Genomic DNA, 18,377 nt, shown 5'->3' with positions numbered 1-18,377 from the left:
TTTGCGTGACGCGACGGTGTGCGTTCAATCAGTGTTAGTGCGTCGTTAGTTCGATTTCAGTAGTCACACAGAGAAAAAAGTAGGAAACCGACGACGAGGCACCGTCAAAGCAGCGCATCAAAGAAGCTCCGATCCCGCTTTTTACGGTAATAGTTGCAGATTTTTTCGCCCGGCTCCGCAGTCCATAGCATCCGGAGGATTTGACCGATTTTGGATTGAACCATGGTCGCGTCGAAGAAAACATTCACCGTTGGTGATTTGGTCTTTGCCAAAGTGAAAGGTTATCCGCCTTGGCCAGCAAAGGTAAGCCCGCGGGCGGGTGGCAACATGACGGCTTCGGGAGATTATTTTTCCACTAATTTTGAAAACTCATTCTAGATTCTGAAATTTGAGAAAAAGAAGTACAATGTCTACTTTTACGGAACGGGAGAAACGTAAGTAAAAAGAGTGGTTGTCAAAATTCAGGCAAATTTCGACTTCGCTTGCTTTGGTGCGAGTTCGGGAGGAATGTTTGTTGCCGGGGGAAGCGTGCAGAGAAGAAAAAATTAAAGAAAATCTAAGATGGATTCCTTTGGCATAATTTCTTCTGTTTCGACCGAACCAGAACCGGGCAACGAACGCCTTTTACTAATTTTGGATGTTTTTTTCGTAGGGCAAATGTCAAAATGGAAGATGTTTTCGGTTACAGCGACACCAAGAGCAAATATGCCACCGAAAAGATAATGAAACGGAAAGGATTCAAGGAAGCTATCATACAAATTGAGTCGGCTTTGAGTGGCGAAGATCCCAGCCCTATTTTGGTAAGTGCATAGAGGAAGGGCGCAAATTTTCGATTTCAACTAGTTTTTAATCCTCTCAATTAATAATTTCGTACATAATTTGTTCATTTACTTGACGTCAATCAAGAGTAGGCCGATACTATGTTACAATGAATGTTAAAAGGGTATACCTATTTTCTTTCTGTAAACATAATAGTATTTCTGTCTGTAGGGCCCATCTGTATTCACCTACGCATATCAACACCCTTAACAGATAGCTTGCAGATTGCTTTCTGCAGCTTGCACATTTCTGCTTTCTGATGAGAAATGTGCGTGGAGGGTTGCAAATAGGCTGTACATATACTTAAACGTGTGATTTACGCAAAGCAGATATGCTATTTTCAAATGTTAGTCGAGATTTAGAAGTAGGTACAATATAGAAACAGGACAATAACTAGGTATATTATTTATGAGATTTTTTTTCGTTTACGGATAGTATTGAAAGGCTCTGACGAGGTAGTAATTTATTGATAATATACCTAGATATCAAAGCTAAGGATAAAATTATCATAGTCGACTCTCCATGTCTCGATGTTCTAAAACTCGATATCTCTCGCTATATCGATGATTTTATCGGTCCCTTCAATTTTTCGTTTTGACGTGTCGATATTTCCTTATCTCGATGCGATCTTCTCGTTCGTTTTTGTTCTAGACATTATCTCCGTATGTCGATATCTGTTTTAACCAATAAAGGCTTGGGAACAATGTATATAACGTCGATTTCTAACAAGAGCTAGTACAAGAATCAATGAAATAATTTTCACTTTGAAGTTTGGTCTACCAACTATACTTGATTGCAAAATTCTACACCTTGGTAGCATCTCCCTTTTTTTTTCTTTATGGTACTACGTCCTCACTGGGACTTGGCCTGCCTCGCTTCAACTTAGTGTTCTTTGAGCACTTCCACAGTTATTAATTGGGTTTATAAATTAAGAAAAATGTATTGATTTTTTTATTTTATACAAAAGAGCACCTTTTTCTGAACCACCATGATTTTTTTCAGATTTTTAGAACATCATTTTGGTACCTAAAATCGCTTTCGAAGAGATTTTTCGAAATCACCTTTTGACAGCTGGCCAACTGCTTGACAGCTCCGCCCAGTACAAAATGCGACGAGGGGTGATTCGACAAATCGCTCCCATACAAACTTCAAACTGATTTTTAAATAGGTTCCCGGGCACCAAAATTCATGAAAATTTGGATTTCGGTTCAGTTTTGCATGCAGATTCTGATATGGAATTATCTCAACACCGCTAAAGAAGCCAATTGAAGGGCTTTCTTTGCCTGCCATTGCATGCATTTGTATATCCCTTTCGTAACGAACCAGCACAGTTGTGCTGTTGAGCGGTAACAGTTTTGCATATTTTTTTCATCTGTTTAGACTTTGTTTCATGTGATGTAAACTGTTTCTATAATTCAGCCATTACTTATACTTGTTTGTGTGTAAACAAACTTTTGTTTACGTTGCCTGTGAGATTCACCACAACAAGGTAAACAAAAAGTGGACAAAAGTCGTAAAACATGAACAAGTTTCATCTGTCGCATATTTTTTATTTCAGATTTATCTAGGTAGTCAAAGCTAGAATTCGAAAGATAAAGAGTAGTTCTTTCAAATGAGGTAAAATAATTGTTGTTTTGTTGGAAAATCTTGAAATTCTGGAGAGCCACAGTTGAGCCATTTGTATGGAGATTTCACTTTTTTGCGCTCCGTCGTGAAAGGGATATTGTGAGGCAAGTACAACGATAGGGTGGGGCGGGGCAAGATGGGTCGCATAAGGATCGTAAATACAAATCGGATTGGTTTGCATTCGTCCGCTACTCTTTAATGCACTAGTTAGCTATGCTAAAAATCGATAAAAAGTTCATTAAATACAAAATATGATGTTAAACAAGCAGTTTTAAAAAGTGATCGATTTTGTGCCGTGAAAAAAGTGCGGGGCAAGATGGGTCACCTTTTAAGGCTGTGAGCCGTTTCGCTTGTTCGTTTAACTTTTAGTTAAAATTTGACACTTCGATAGTTATTTTGAAAATAACCCTACTCGCGAGCAGGGTTAGTCTTGACAGTTCGATAGTTATTTTTTGTTCGCAATGATTTGGCTGCGTACTGTATTTTGTTCCAAATAACTACTCCTCTGCAAATTTCAAATGGGCCACCGTCGTGGTTATTTTTTAACTTTTCGATGGCAAATAACTATCCAAGTGTCAAATTTTAACTAAAAGTTAAACGAACAAGCGAAATGGTTCACACCCTAGTAATTAACATTTTCTCAACGAAAAACGTCAAAATATAAGATTTGTTCCGCATTCAAATATGCTACATATCCATACTGAGTAAACAAGAGCTACTAGTAAACATTTTATAAATTTATTTGGAATATAAAAAACTTTACGATTTGAGTGGTCCTGAGGCGACTTGAAAATCGATGTTTTTACTAAAAAAATATCATATTTTTATGTTATAATTTTGAGCGTCCATTCCGCTTGATTGGAAGTCATTTATGAGATAGTCTTGTAATAAAAAATAAATAACTTTTGAATGCTCCAAAAATACGTTCAAAATTGAAGGTGACCCATCTTGCCCCGCGGCCGTTTATATGGAGAATATATGGAATGTATCGCATAAGAAAAATGACTAAAAACCATTTTATTTTTTATTTCCAATGAGAGTGAATAATTTTTCAATCAATGCCCCAAACTTTTGTATATTCATGCTGGTCATCTAACAAAATTATTAACATAATCAAAACATGAGTAATGCGCCCGAAAATGGCACTGACCCATCTTGCCCCGCGACCCATCTTGCCGCGCCCCACCCTACATTATGCCCAGGGAGTTGAGAAAATTTTACCGACCGGAACGGGAATCGAACACGCCGTCTCCGGATTGGCGATCCATAGCCTTAACCACTAGGCTAACTGGAGGCCCTCCAGCATCTCCCCTTTTAGGTTAATAACGGATCTACTGCTCAAACCCCCTAAGCACCAGTAAACTGGCATGCTACCGTGATGAACTCTTCAAAGCGAGTCATCGATGTTTGTCGCTGCAGGCTACGCAGCTAACCTTGAGGGTGCGATATGCACTAGCCCATCTCTGAAGCAATACCTTCTTGGTGGTTCCGGAGAGGCGAAGATTTTGGCGACCATAGGAATGTAGGGTATGTGTTCCATCAGTAATCTCATGCTCCCATTGTCATCCTATTCAAAAACAAGCGATTACGGCACCGATTGATTTCGTTCTTTTTGTTTTCATGGGTACTCACTTCTAACAAAAAACACAAAAATAAGAAACAAATTTGCTTAGAACATAAACCACCCTTAAAATTGAAGGTCCAGGATAATAATTTCTATTGCATCTACATGGACATCATTATTTTTTTTAACATGATCAATATTTTTGTAATCTAAAGATACTATATCGCAGATACTAGATGCAGAGTTCAAAACTTAATCATAAGATTTATTTTAGATTTTTCTTAAATTTTGATTTTAAATCTTGAACTTTTTTAATGGAACTGTTGTAGAGAATTACAATTGTTTTTGAAAATGCTAAGGTATAAATGGAAAACTTTAAATAATGTGTCTTGGGTAGGACATAGTCAGTGTGTTGTATCATTACAAAAAAAAAATATTGCCATATTAAAAAAATACCTTATTTTACCGCAGTGTCCCTTTACAATTACAAATGTGTATGATTTTAGAAATTCTGTTAAATCGATCGTCTTCAAGAATTTCATAACATTTTTTCCAGTATTCCATGTTGGACATGTTCTTTAGATAGTATACAATCGATTATTCCAGGTTGCCTAACATTTCTCTTGATGATAAACCAAGGTTTTCTTCGCAGATTTCTTGAAACGTCTTACAAGTAACTTTTCCAAAACAATTCAACCATATCAAGCAGTTTCACCAATAATTTCCTTTTTTTCAATTGATAAAATTGTAAATAATTTCGTAAGACGTTCTTAAAGATTTTACATGCTTTTCGTCAAATACTTTTGGAGTAATTTATTTGGGAATTCCAACTATATTTTACCTACTTGAATCCTCCCATGGATTTCTTCAGGAGTCCCTCTTTCATTAGTATACTGTCAACAGTGAACATTATCAAGGAATCCTTAAATAATTATTCCAGAGATTCCACAAACAGTTTTTACATTCCAGATTACACAAGTTTACAAAATAAAACGAAAGTCGTGAACTTCTGTCAACGACCAAAATTTTTGAAGCACAATTTAGTGCTGATTCCGTAACCGACCTTCAAAAAATTTTAAGTAGAGCAGTTTTTGAGTTTTAGCTCAATATCGAGTTTTGAAACTTTTCACAATATGTAATTTACTAAAATTCAAATAAATATATTACGTTTTGTTCAACCAATTTTAAATCTTTTTCTATAAATTAAAAGCTGAATATAATACCATTCGATCACCTGAGTACAGGTTTTGCGTCAGATTGATGAAATTCAAGATATTGGCGAGTTTCAGGGACGATCTTCTTAAATTTTAGCAAAATTCCCAAAAATTTTTGAAGAAATGTATTTTTTTTTCAATAAGAAAAACCCAACTTAAAAATTCTTTCTCGACGTTTATTTGACATATCATATGTAGGCAAGTTACAGTAAAAAATTAAGCTCAATCGGAGCATTGATTACGGAGAATGAGATGTTTGAAGTGAGCGACTTTGCTAAAAAATAGAACAAAAATCGATTTCAAATCATCAACCTTGTATGGAAAGTCGAAAAAAAATCCGCTCTACTGTAATTTTTTTCCTTCGCGTTTTCGAACTCAGGGCATGATTTTACACCAAAAATTATCATCAGCTTACCGAGTTCAAAAATGCTGTAAACTAGTGTTACCTTTACAAGTTTCTTCAAGAGATTTTTCGAATAAACTCCCAGGGATTGCTCCAGTAGATTCTCGAGAAATCGATTTGAGTTTTTTTTTCAAAAATTTCATTTGGCATTTCTATTAGAAATCTCTACCCTAACTTTGAATAGAGCATATCTAATATGTTTAAAATTCCGGAAATACTTTGTTGAGAAATATATTAAGTTTTTAAGACTAGAGAGGCTTCTTACTAAATGTGGTCTCTATTGGATTTTGTTTATCCACCAAAGATGCTCTAATAGCAGGGCTCATTCGCTTCTAATTGTTAGGCATGATTTAGTTTTCGCTTTGTTCGAGATTTTACTAACGTTTTCAGAATTTTGAATGTTGATAACTTGCACATAAACAAAGAACTTCTGGTACAAAAAATCGCATTCAAGTATTTTTATGTCATTTTGAGCGTTAAACAGTTCAAGCTCAAAGCATAAAATTGAACAGTTATGGTATTATGTTGTTGGGGAATTCAAAAAATGTATAAATGTAAATTTATTAAAGCCGCCATAAATTGTCAACCTCCTAGAACGCGATCAATTGAGCCAAAAGTCTACTTCACTTGGTCTGTTTATGATGAATGATATTTTTTGACATTGTTAGACCTTTGACAATAGTGCGCTTCCAGTAAGGTTAAACTGTTTACAAAATCAGAAAAGTGAGAAAATAGAAAATAGCAATAGGCAAATCTGACGGAAGCTAACGATGCCTCCGCATCTGGTGGCAGGAATGAGAACCCTATAAAAAACGTGACTCCGCCAAAAATTGCCATGGCGCAGCATAGGCAAAGTGCACTTTTTTCATTTTTTCGTATAGAATTTCGCATCGTAGAGAAACAAACGAGCACTTTTTGGAAAGAAAATTTAATTCTCTTTCATATGCGCTTAGATCCGGTAGGTACTTACGAACAATTTATGTGATTAATTTGAGGAGCTCTTGCTATGCCTCCGGCGAGCGATCTTCCGGATTTTTTGTTAGCTGGCCAATCCGGTATCTGTCGGCGTGGGCATCAAGAATGATGATAATGGAAGCCATTACAAATGGAAAATAGCAACTTCTAGAGCAAAAAATGAGTAAAATTTAACGACAAAAAAATCACCTTTTTATGTAAACAAACGATTTTCTTCTTATCTCACCAAGCGCCTCTACAATTGGGGGTAATCTGGATTAGCCTATATCAGTGTTCCGATTTAACCATATAAATCAATTTCTAGAAAACCGGGAAAAAAATTTTAGGTAGCGGGAAATAACCGGGAATTCATTTTACTGAGTTGAGTGGCCACCCTGAAACAGCCCTTCAATCCTTTGTTTTTCGTAGGGTGAAAATGGGAACCACATGCTTACCCTATTTAGTGGGTACGAGGAGAGAGTAGTCCTGGCTTTTACTATTGTATTAGAAGACGGCCTCAGCCCCACACTACCCTATCTTTGATATTAGGGTGTCTGATTATCCCCCTATGGTTTAGAAGGAAAAATAAAACTACGGTGACCGCACGGTTCGCAATGGGCGTTGACCTGACTAACTGCTGCTGCCTTTGTGTTGAACATGAAGATGACCTTTGCTGAAAAGGCTGAACTGCTGTACAGTTTCGGTTGATTGTTGAACAGAGACGGCACATGCAGGATTTCCACCAATTAACATACGATAATGTTGTTCTGGAACATGCATGAGAATACTCAACGGCATTGGTTCCTTTGAAACCACACCTGCATCGTTGGAACGAATCTTTAACTAGTCAATATGAGATCGGAGTACCTTTCGTCGGACGATTTCATGATCCAAGAGGATATTGTAATTCACGTTTTCGATTCTTTCGAGGACAACACACCTGGCATCCACTTGCAGAGATCCTTGCTTGAATACACTTTGGCTTACACAAACGATCCAGCTTCGAAATCACAGTTGAACTTCGGTTTCAGACCGACAGACTGAGAAGTAGGTCGTAGGAGATCCAGAGTAGTCCTCATAGAATGTCCGAGCATTCTTTCATCGGGTGATTCCCCGTTTATAACGGCAGATGGTGTTGATCTTTAGATGTGCAGGAACGTTTGAAGAGTAGTTGAAATCGACGTTTCTCCTCCCCCAATAATGTTCTTCATGGAGCGCTTGAGAGTATCTACAAACCGTTCCGTCTGCCCGTTAGATTGCGGATGATATAGTGCGGTGTGCAAAAGAACGGCTCCTAGTTCTTCGCAAAATGCCCTGAATTCAGCAGTTACGAATTGGCTTCCATTATCTGTTACAATCATCGTTGGTATTCCGAATCGAGCAAAACATTCACGAAGGAAGGAAATTGTTGTTGAGCTTGTTGGTGATCGCGTCTGCAGAATTTCTGGCCATTTGCTATAAGAGTCCACTTCAAACAGGTAATGATATCCTTCCAAGGGACCAGCAAAATCCAGATGAAGCCGTTCCCATGGACCATTTGCTCTCGGCCAGGGTTGAGGTTCCGCTTGAGGTGGGGACTTGGCAGCACTAGCACAGCTTGAACATCGGCGTACGTAGTCAGCAATGTCAATATCGATTCTTGGCCAGAAAACAATCCCTCGGGCAATCGCTTTTGATCTTCGACTGCCAATCGGTTGTATCTGTACAATCCACGATGGGTGTTGATTGTCAGGAGCTTCTTAGAATCATCATCAACCTCCACTTGTAGGTACTAGAGTCCCTATAATTAGAGTCTGGCGGACTGTCACTTTCGACCGGAGCCAATCGAGCATGACGTCATAGTGTTACTTCGTAGAGGAGGGGGGGACTGTGCTTTCGCACTCTCGCTCATCTGTCAGCCATCACACTCGGCATATCTCTAGGGGGCCAACTCGACTAACTGTTGGTCGGCCCGCCATTTCCTTTGGAGGTGGAGCACGATTGTGGATACCGTGTTCGACACGACATTCCACTCGTCCACCCCCGAACACATCCTCTCAATAATGTTATCGGGAGTAGTATCCCTGCCGCATACCTCTAACATGCTCGACCTCTGCTCCGCAAAACGCGGGCACTCGAAGAGTACATGTTCCGCCGTTTCCGCCCTGTTTGCACACTCCGGGCATGTGGGTGAGTTTGCATGCCCGAACCTGTGCAGGTACCACCTAAAGCACCCATGGCCCGACAGGAATTGTGTCAGGTGAAAGTTCACTTCGCCATGGGGTCTACACGTCCACCGGGACACGCTCGGTATGAGCCTGTGTGTCCACCTACCCTTTGTTGAAGAGTCCCAGACTCTTTGCCATTTCACCATAGACGAAGTTCTGGCGTTTCGTCGCGCACCTCTCGTACCACTTTCATCGTAGCACTCAACATCCTCGGCCAACACCAGTGCTATCGGCATCCTGCCCGCTAGCACGCATACCGCGTCTTTCGAGACAGTCCGGTATGCACTGGCCACCCTGAGGCACATCAGCCTATGTACACTCTCTAGTCGGTCAACATTCCTCTGCAGCTTGAGCGCGTTCGACCATGCGGCGGCGCCATACCGTAGTATGGACACCGCGACTGACGCGAGCAGCTTCCGCTTACTCGAGACAACTGCCGAACTGTTTGACATCATCCTACACAATGCCATAACCGCTACACTCGCCCTCTTACAAGCATACTCGACATGACTACTGAAGCTCAACTTGTCGTCGACCATGACTCCAAGGAGCTTCAGTGAGCGACAGGACTCGATCGAGCACCCGCCCGTGGTGACCACTGCCTGCTGTGCAGACTGGCGGTTGTTCACCACCACCACCTCTGTCTTGTGGTGTGCGAGTGTCAGTTGCCTCGACCTCATCCAGCCCTCCACTATGTCAATCGCATGCGCTGCCGTCAATTCCACCTCTTCGAGCGACTCACCGTATACCACCAGGGTAATGTCGTCGGCGAAGCCAACCAACTTTACTCCCGGTGGTAGTGCTAGCCTCTGTACTCCATCATATGCCGCGTTCCACAGTACCGGACCCAAGATGGATCCTTGCGGTACACCTGCAGTGACGTTGTACTGTTTTTGGCCTTCCTCGGTGTCGTAAATCAGCACCCTGTTCTGGAAGTAACTACCCAGAATACGCCTTAGGCCAGCCGGGACACCTAAGCGAGATATGGCGCTCTCAATGGCGGCCCAGCTTACACTATTGAAGGCGTTTCTAACGTCTAGCGTTACGATCGCGCAGTACCGTATGCCTCTCCTCTTTTTCTGCAGCGCAATTTCGGCCAATCCAGTCACCGACCTAATGGCATCCACTGTCGATCTACCTTTGCGAAACCCGTACTGGCTGTCTGATAGCCCCGCGTTGTCCGACCTCTCGGTATAGACCAATAACCTTGACAGAATGATCCGCTCTAGGAGTTTCCCGGCCGTGTCTAGGAGGCAGATTGGTCTATAAGCCGACGGGTCGCCTGGTGGCTTCCCGTGCTTGGGCAGTAGAACCAACTTTTGCCTTTTCCACCTCTCCGGAAACTCGCCTCTATCCAAGCATCTCTGCATAGCCGATCTGATCATGTCAGGGCTAGCCTCGATGGCCGCTTTGATAGCCACCGTCGGAATGCCATCCGGGCCCGGGGCCTTGTTCAGCTTAAGTGATTTCGCAATTGCGGCTAACTCCTCATTCGTCACTGGGGGAACCTCACTCGGACCAGGATGGTCTTGTGGTGTGGGTGCCCATGGTCTCACCTCGTGGTGCGGGAACAACGTTTCCACGATCCTCTGCAGCATCGCGGGAGAGCGTTCCGGTGGTGCAGATGTGCCTTTCGTTTTGCACATGACTACGCGGTACGCATCACCCCAGGGGGTTGTGTTGGCCGTCTGACAGAGATCGTTGAAGCACGCCCGCTTACGCGCCTTGATCTCTTTGTTCAGTGCCAACTTTGCCGCCCTGTATGCCACCTCTCGCTCCGCTCTCGACTCATCGGTCCGGGCTCTCTGCATCCTTCTCCTTGCCCTGTGGCAAGATGCACGGAGCTCCGCGATTTCTTGACACCACCAGTACACCGGTCTTCGTCCATTCCTGGGTATGGATCGCCTCGGCATTGCCGCATCACACGCTCGTCTCAAGGTACCAACTAGACCGTCGCTAGACAAGTAGTCTGTATTCTGCTCCATGAGCATCCGCTCCACAAATGCCGGCTTATCGAAACTCGAGGTTAGCCATCCTCGGTGAGTGTCGGTTATCCTCGACTGCTGCCGTCTACCGCCCTGTTCGATACTGTATCGAATCGCCAGGTGATCACTATGCGTGTACCCGTTATCAACTCTCCAGTCTGAGCTAGGGTTAAGCCCTGGGCTCCAGAAGGTCACATCAATGATGGACTCCGCACCGTTTCTGCTAAAAGTGCTTACACTGCCGACATTCGCGATCTCAACGTTCAATCCCGCCATAGCTTCGAGTAGAGCCCAACCTCTCTCGTTCGTAGAGCGACTGCCCCACTCGACCGTCCACGCGTTAAAGTCCCCACCGATGACCAAGGGGCTCAGTCCAGCTAAGACGTCATAGTGTCCTCACCGATAAATGCTACACCGTGACGTCCGCCAGACTCTAACTAGACTGACTCTAGTAGGTACGCGTCGGAAAGATCAATGATACTGAAAACACGCTTGGCTGCGAGTTTGGTGAAAATGTCTGACGTAGTTGGTAGAGGGTAGTGGTTTGATTCTAGTACCTCATAGAGTCCGGTGGAATAATCGGCGCATAGGGTCTTGTACCATTTGGGTAGGTGTACCTATTTTGGGCACTTGCCGCTATAACTAAGTCAATTTCAAACGGATTGATTTGAAATTTTGTAGAGTTAGGCACGTACAGTATCTAACTCTATACAAAAACTCAAATCAATCGGTTTGACTTAGTTACAGCGGCAAGTGCCCAAAATAGCTACATCTACAAGACCCTATATGGACCTTTTCGCCAGGCTTCTTTAGGACAACGATCGGGGCTGCCCAATCCGAACAATCGATGGGTGTTATGATGTTCAAGCATTGGAGTCTGTCCAGTTCCTCTTCGACTTTTTGAGTGGCATGGAATGGTACTGGTCGCTTTGGCCGGAAAATTGGCTGCACATTTGGTCTCAGGGTTAGACTGATTTTCGTTTTCGTGCAGTGATCCAATCCGTCCTGGAAAACATCCGGAAACCGCGTAACGAAGTGCTGATTGTCGCGGGGAAACTTCGTCAAATTCACCATTTTGCAATGGGCAGCGAGCGGTTTTGACGACCACAGATCAAATGCATCCATCGTCCATCCAATCTAAACCGATCACGTTGAGACCTTCGACCGAAGTGATGTAGCAATGCTGCTTCAGAGAAACATTGCTGATGCTGACAGTCGTTGCGAATTCTTCAAGATGTTGCAGAGGTTCTCCAGACGCTGTAGTCGCTCCCATTCGAGTGGATTTGGTAGCAGACTTGCCAATCTTCTCCCAGGTTTCTTGTAAAATCAACGTGATATCCGAGCCACAGTCAAGCTGCAACTTTGCTTCGATGCCGTTGAATGAATTGGCCTACGGCTAATTTCATAAATAAAAAAAAAACATTTTTTTTTGTGTTCAGATTATGAAATTTATTAATGAAGAGATCCTATCGTTAGATCTGCATTTTCTTTACATTATTCAATTATTAAGCAACTAGCAACAAAAAAAAAACTGATGTTTTCAAATTCGTATATTTTTGTTTTGTTTTAGTTGACACAAGAACCTTCGACATCTGCCGAGACGGACACTTCCAAGGTTGAAGAATCGATGAATACGACAGAGGCAAGTAAAGTGAAATGTGCCGTATTGCCAATAATCAACCGAACAAATTATAGTGTTGCATGAACGCAAAATCTAAACGAACTTTGGTCTACTATATATTACAGGCAAGTTTCAACGCATCCCGTATATCCGCCAATTCGACGGTCGTTGACACTACCGTAAAAACCGAAAAAGAAGACAGCATCAACGGAGATGAATCGACCAGTAAATCCCTTAAAGAAGATGTGAAAAAGCAAGTCAAGAAGGAAAGCATAGCAAACAGCAGCAGTACCGGCCCTTCTACGCCGGCGGTCGAACCCAAGAAAGCCCCGGCGGTGTCGTCCAGCTCTAGTGTTGTGGTCAAGGAGGAAAAGCCGCCCTCTAGCCCGGTCAAGGAACAAACCGAAGTGGTCAGCCGAAGTGGCCGCAAGATCAAGCCGAAGCGGTTCCTCGATAGCGAGGAAGAAGAGCCAACGCTAGCGTCTCCACCGGCCAAGAAAAGGGCTGTAGCACCGAAAGAGAAAGTTCCAGCTTCTCCAGTAGCGCCAGCTGCGACAACACCCAAGAAGGCGAATCCTTTCGGTAAGTACATAATCGGTGTTGATTGCGGGTCTGGTACGTTTGGCATAAGGCCGTTTGGCATAAGGACATTTGGCATAAAGACGTTTGGCATAAAGGACATTTGGCATAAAGGACGTTTGGCATAAAGGACATTTGGCATAAGGGACGTTTGGCATAAAGGACGTTTGGCATAAAGAATATGTGAAATACATTTTCCCTCTGGAAAAAAAATTAAAGAACAGCCTTCAAGGGAAAGAAGGCAAACTTGTTGTTGGGGCATTATATTGGATCTCTTATTTTCGAAATAACCTTTTGCTTCCATGAATTTGATTTTTTTTTCGGAAGGGGAATGTTCCTTCTTTTGTATATAGGCTGTTCTTCATCGACACAAGCAATTTAGATTCCGGTAATGGTTCTTTCCAGCAAATCATCCTTGTCTGCATATTATATTCATAAAAGTTAATGCATTATAATGTATTATCCTTCTTTTGTATACTTATCCTTCACTTATGTAGTTCACTTTTGATTGAAATCATTTTATGCCAAACGTACTTTATGCCAAATGTCCATTATGCCAAACGTCCTTTATGCCAAATGTCCTTTATGCCAAGTGTCCTTTATGCCAAACGTCCTTATGCCAAATGGCATTATGCCAAACGGCCTTATGCCAAACGTACCAGACCCGTTGATTGCACAGCGCACAGTGGGACGAATTCGATAATTGCGGCAAAATTATATCGTAACATTCCTTCCACAGATAAAATCGAAAGCGAACGCGTCTACTTTTTAAGATTGGAACGTGAACTTTGTGAGTTGAATTGGGAGATCAAGTCTTGCGTGGGGCTGGCCTGTGCGAATCCGGAGAAATGCGTAGAATTGATGGAACAATATCAAAGTAATGGATATAATGTGTAAGCTTTTTCGAGTGTCGTTCTTCATACACTTCCCTTCGTTATTTCAGAACTAAAGGTAACGCCAACGATGCTGAAAAAGAATCCCAACTGTGTGGAAACGATGAAGCGGTTACGGAAATACGTTGGCAACACTAAGGCATGGGACATGTCGGATGAGGAGCGAATTAAGTTCGATTTCTACGCCCAGCAGATCCGGACCAAGGCGGAGCAGATTTACAATCAATTCAAGGTAGGTGTTGCGAAGAAAGCACAGGTTCACACATTTGGTCAATTACCTATTTGGATCTCGGGGCGAAAACTTTTTTTTTTGTACTAAATGCTTGGTGACATTAGCCGCACGACCATGAAGCCACATCATTCTTACCAGTTGCTTTGGTGGCTTTGAGCTGGTGAATGGCATCCTCAACTTCTCTCAGCATGGGAGTTGGATCATTTTCATTCTCTGCTGTGCTGAGCTAGTCGTTCCTTCCGTTGCTTCGGTCTCTCATGCCTACATACTCCATGCCATTCAGGTGCTCATTGAAGTGTTGCTTCCACCTTTCAATCACTTCAAGTCCGTCCGTCAGGAGGCTCCAAATCTTTATCCCTGCAGATTTCGGCCTCGCATTTCCTCGCACTACATATCTTCCAGGCTACGTTGTTCTTTTTGCAGAAAGAGGCGGGTCTGCAGTTGTTGCTTTTGTTTGTAACGTTCCACGTTCTGCCGTATCCCCTGCTGCAGCATTACCGCATTCTTATGCTCCAAAATATCTCGTAGAACCTTACGCTCCGTCGACTCCGTTTAGCGTACCCGATAGTGCTCTCGGTTGTGTCGTTGATGGCTCCAGCAGTCCTCTAGAGGAGTCACATCGGATCTGGTTTGTATTCTTGTTTTGTTTTTGGTGTTTGTTGGTCAAAGCTGGCTCTTTCTCTTTGTTTCGAACCCGTCGTCTCCGGATTGGCGATCCTAGGCCTTATCCACAAGGTTAACTGGAGACCCCACAGCTGGCTCGCATGGTCTGGCTTACTTACCATACCGGTCAGACTAAGGCCTGAGTGTCCTGCCGTAGGAGTCGTCTCCAGTCTACTCGGTCCATAGCTGTGTGTCTCCAGTTCCGCACTCTGCAGAGGGTCCGCAAATCGTCCTCCACTTGATCGACCCACCTAGCTCGCTGCGCACCACGTCTTCTTGTACCGGTCGGATGACTCTCGAGAACCATTTTAGTGGGGTTGCTATCCGACATCCTGATGACGTGACCCACCCCCCGAACCCTCCCTATTTTCGCGAGGTAGACGATGATTGGTTCTCCCAGCAGCTGATGCTGGTTCATTCGTCTTCTCCTCTCCAAGTCCTGTCCTCTAACTGCACTCCATCGTAGATGGTACGCAACTCCTTCCGTTCGATAACTCCAAGGGCGCGTTAAGCATCTGCACGTAGGGTCCATGCTTCTTTCCCATAGAGGAATACCGGTCTAGTTAGCGTGTTGTAGATAGTTAACTTTGTTGGACGGCGAACTTTGTTCTGCGAAGTCCAAAGTAAGCTCGATTTCCTTTCACAATGTGTCTCTGAATTTCTCTGCTGATGTCGTTGTCGGTGGTCACCAATGAGCCCAACTAAACGAATTCTTCAACCGCCTCGATTTCATCACCGTCGAAAGAAATTCGGGGTGGCGGGCGCGGTGATTCTTTGCTGGAGCCCTTTGCCATCTTGTACTTTGCCTTCGACACATTAATAACTATTCCGATTCGGCTTTATTCTTTAGTCGGATGTACGTTTCCGCCATCGTCTCAAATTTCCGAGCTATAATATCAATATCATCAGCGAAACCAAGCAGCCGAACGGACTTCGTGAAAATCGTTCCACTCGTGTTTATCCCCGCTCCCCCTATTACACTTTCTAAAGCGACGTTAAACAGCAGGCACGAAAGACCATCACCTTGCCGTAAACCTCTGCGAGATTCGAAGGAACTTGAGAGTGTCCCTGATACTCGAACTACGCACATCACTCGATCCATCATCGCCTTGATTAATCGTATCAGAGTTTATCCGGGAATCCGTATTCGTGCATAATCTGCCATAGCGGTTCTCGATCGATTGTATCATACGCCGATATTTGAAACCAATGAACAAGTGATGTGTGGGCACGTTGTATTTGCGGCATTTCTGCAACACATGGCGGATAGCGCGTTCACCCATGAATCCATCCTTTTTGTAGACGGGACACACGATACCTTCGGAGGATCAGGGTGCACCGTTGTGTTTAGAGTCCTTCAGTAGCTGGCACTCGATCGGTGATCAACTGCCCCAAAACTTGGGAACAGACACTGCTGTGAACCACTTCTCATGCAGAACAGATCTTAAGACTTGTATAAGCTAAATCCCCCTCCCCTTTTTGTCAGTCTACGACTAAAGTTTAATCCGGAGGTGCTTACACGGTTTCCCCACAGGCTACTCGAGGCTAAATATTGAAGCAATTTCAACCTTATGTCATTGTAGCCTCTAAATCTTTCCTGAATCTCGAATTCTTCTGTATTTTCAGCTCTCCGTAGGTAACCCTTCCATACAGTAATTGTTTAATCTTTGTTTTTCAGACCATGTTCCCGGTGTCTGAGGGAGCCACTCCATTTTGGGAGATCTTCTGCGAAGAATTAAGCAAATTCGAGCAATCCACAAAGCATCTGAGCCAGGAAGAGCTTTTCCTGCTCGTGGACGAAACAGGTAGATATCTTATAATAACATTCTTGCAGTTGTTGTGTACAGTTTGACTCTAACTATCTTTTTACACAGACATAAAAAACAACACCGACACGTCAGGCGAAAAGAACGGAACCGAGGCGAAAGACGAAGAAATCAAGAATGAGTCAGAAAAGCCGAGCAAAGAGGAGACCACATCCGAAACGGGTAGTAACGAAGCCGTCGCGACATAATCCAAGCAAAAAAAGAAACAGCACTGGTAAGATTTACGAGAAAGTCGCTCAAAAGGGAAGCGATACCCCCCAATTGTAGTTCGGATAATTTGAGAATCATTTAAATATGACACTATTTGATGCGAAAAAACGTGGGATGTGTATGCAGGAATGTGTTAAAAATTATCAACATTTGCTAAATTGTATTACACATGATATGTTTAGTTTTACATACCAATTTTATTTTTGAAAAAATAAATTCGACCATCTATTATTTAAATTTAAATGATCATTTTATCATTAAAATCCTCGCACATTGGTAAAGCAATGTGTACTGAAATGGTTTGACAGTAGTCGCCCACGTTAAAGGCAATAGAAATCGAGGAAATTTAAATAAGTTATTTCTTTGTGTATAAGCTTAAAATAAAGAAAACACTATAGTAAAAAATACAATACTGTATTGGGACTTAACCTACCTATACCGAGAAAGAAATTTTTAATTTTGAACAGTCGACAGAACATTGGTGAATGCGATTAAAAGTAAGGTATCACCATTTGAGGCATCGCAGTTATCGACTTCAATAGTTTTGTAAATGATAATTGAAATTAAATAAAGCTAGTTATCAGTTTACAGATTAATATTAACGTATTTTTTCAGAAAGAAATCCTGACTTCTGTAAAATTTGACGAGTAGAAACAAAGCAATTTGAAGTAAAAACTATCCCAACTGGCTCTGGGTGGCTCCATCTACCCTTCAACTTAGCTAAAAATCTAGAAAAAAATAGTAAATTAGCTCTTGATGTCATCGACCACTCCTCAAAATGTCCAAAATAGACATGTTTTTGAGGGGGTGACCCCAAATTTTTGATCGGGAGTAGGTCTGTACGTCGACGGGTCGCAAGGTGGCCTCCCGAGCGTGGGCAGTAGAGAAACAATCTTTGCCTTTTCCACATCTCCGAAAATTCGCCTATGTCTAGGCACATCTGCATTGCATAGCCAATCTGAACATGCCAGAGCTAGCCTCAATGGCCGCCTTAACGGCTACTGTCGGGATACCATCCGGACCCGGACTTGACAGACTTGTTAGAGTTCCGAAATGGCCGCCACAATGGCCGACTTTGGCACCTATACTCACGATTTCGAAAACACAAATGTCTTCGTATACAAAATCAGCGCACCTGAGCTTCTTATTTTAAGCTTATTAGGGTAAATCGGGGTAATTTGGCCACCTTAAGGACAGACTTGTTAGAATCCCAACATGGCCGCCACAATGGCCGACTTTGGCACCTACTCACGATTTCGAGGGCACAAATCTCTTCGTAAACAAAACCAGCGCACCTGATCTTCTTATTTTAGACTTATTACAAGTGAGCAAGGGCAAGAGCAAGGGCCCATATAGCCGAGGCGGTAAACGCACGGGTATTCAGCATGACCATGCTGAGGGTGACGGGTTCGATTCCCGGTCAGTCCAGGATCTTTTCGTAATGGAAATTTCCTTGACTTCCTTGGGCATAGAGTATCTTCGTGCCTGCCGTGCGTTTGAAGTTTTGATGCACTGTTAAAGCGGGATGTTAAGAAGTTTGTCCTTAAGCAAAAGTCGACTGAAGATGCAGAAAACAACGAT

The 18,377-nt window shown here is 42.8% G+C and overlaps 1 protein-coding gene across 1 annotated transcript; it reads left to right on the top strand.

Annotated features, from left to right (window-relative positions):
- The first annotated feature begins 36 nt into the window (after positions 1-36).
- LOC109433257 (lens epithelium-derived growth factor) lies at positions 37-17,392 on the top strand. Its single transcript, XM_029859141.2, has 9 exons — positions 37-303; positions 379-434; positions 653-800; positions 12,343-12,414; positions 12,519-12,975; positions 13,712-13,849; positions 13,916-14,097; positions 16,439-16,565; positions 16,635-17,392. Exons 1-9 carry the CDS (start codon positions 223-225, stop codon positions 16,772-16,774), a joined length of 1,401 nt encoding a protein of 466 aa, XP_029715001.2. The 5' UTR covers positions 37-222; the 3' UTR covers positions 16,775-17,392.
- Positions 17,393-18,377: the final 985 nt, after the last annotated feature.

This window comes from Aedes albopictus, chromosome 2, assembly GCF_035046485.1.
Source record: "Aedes albopictus strain Foshan chromosome 2, AalbF5, whole genome shotgun sequence".
NCBI classification, from domain to species: Eukaryota; Metazoa; Arthropoda; class Insecta; order Diptera; family Culicidae; genus Aedes; species Aedes albopictus.
Note: the sequence above shows the minus strand (reverse complement) of the source record. Positions and strands in the feature narration are given on the sequence as shown.

What these genes read in the sequence shown, in the direction of transcription:
- LOC109433257 (XM_029859141.2), top strand. Translation starts at nt 223, where the DNA reads ATGGTCGCGTCGAAGAAAACATTCACCGTTGGTGATTTGGTCTTTGCC. An exon ending in AATCGATGAATACGACAGAG is followed by an intron (nt 12,415 to 12,518) that starts GCAAGTAAAGTG and finishes TATATATTACAG; the next exon opens with GCAAGTTTCAACGCATCCCG. An exon ending in ATTGATGGAACAATATCAAA is followed by an intron (nt 13,850 to 13,915) that starts GTAATGGATATA and finishes TCGTTATTTCAG; the next exon opens with AACTAAAGGTAACGCCAACG.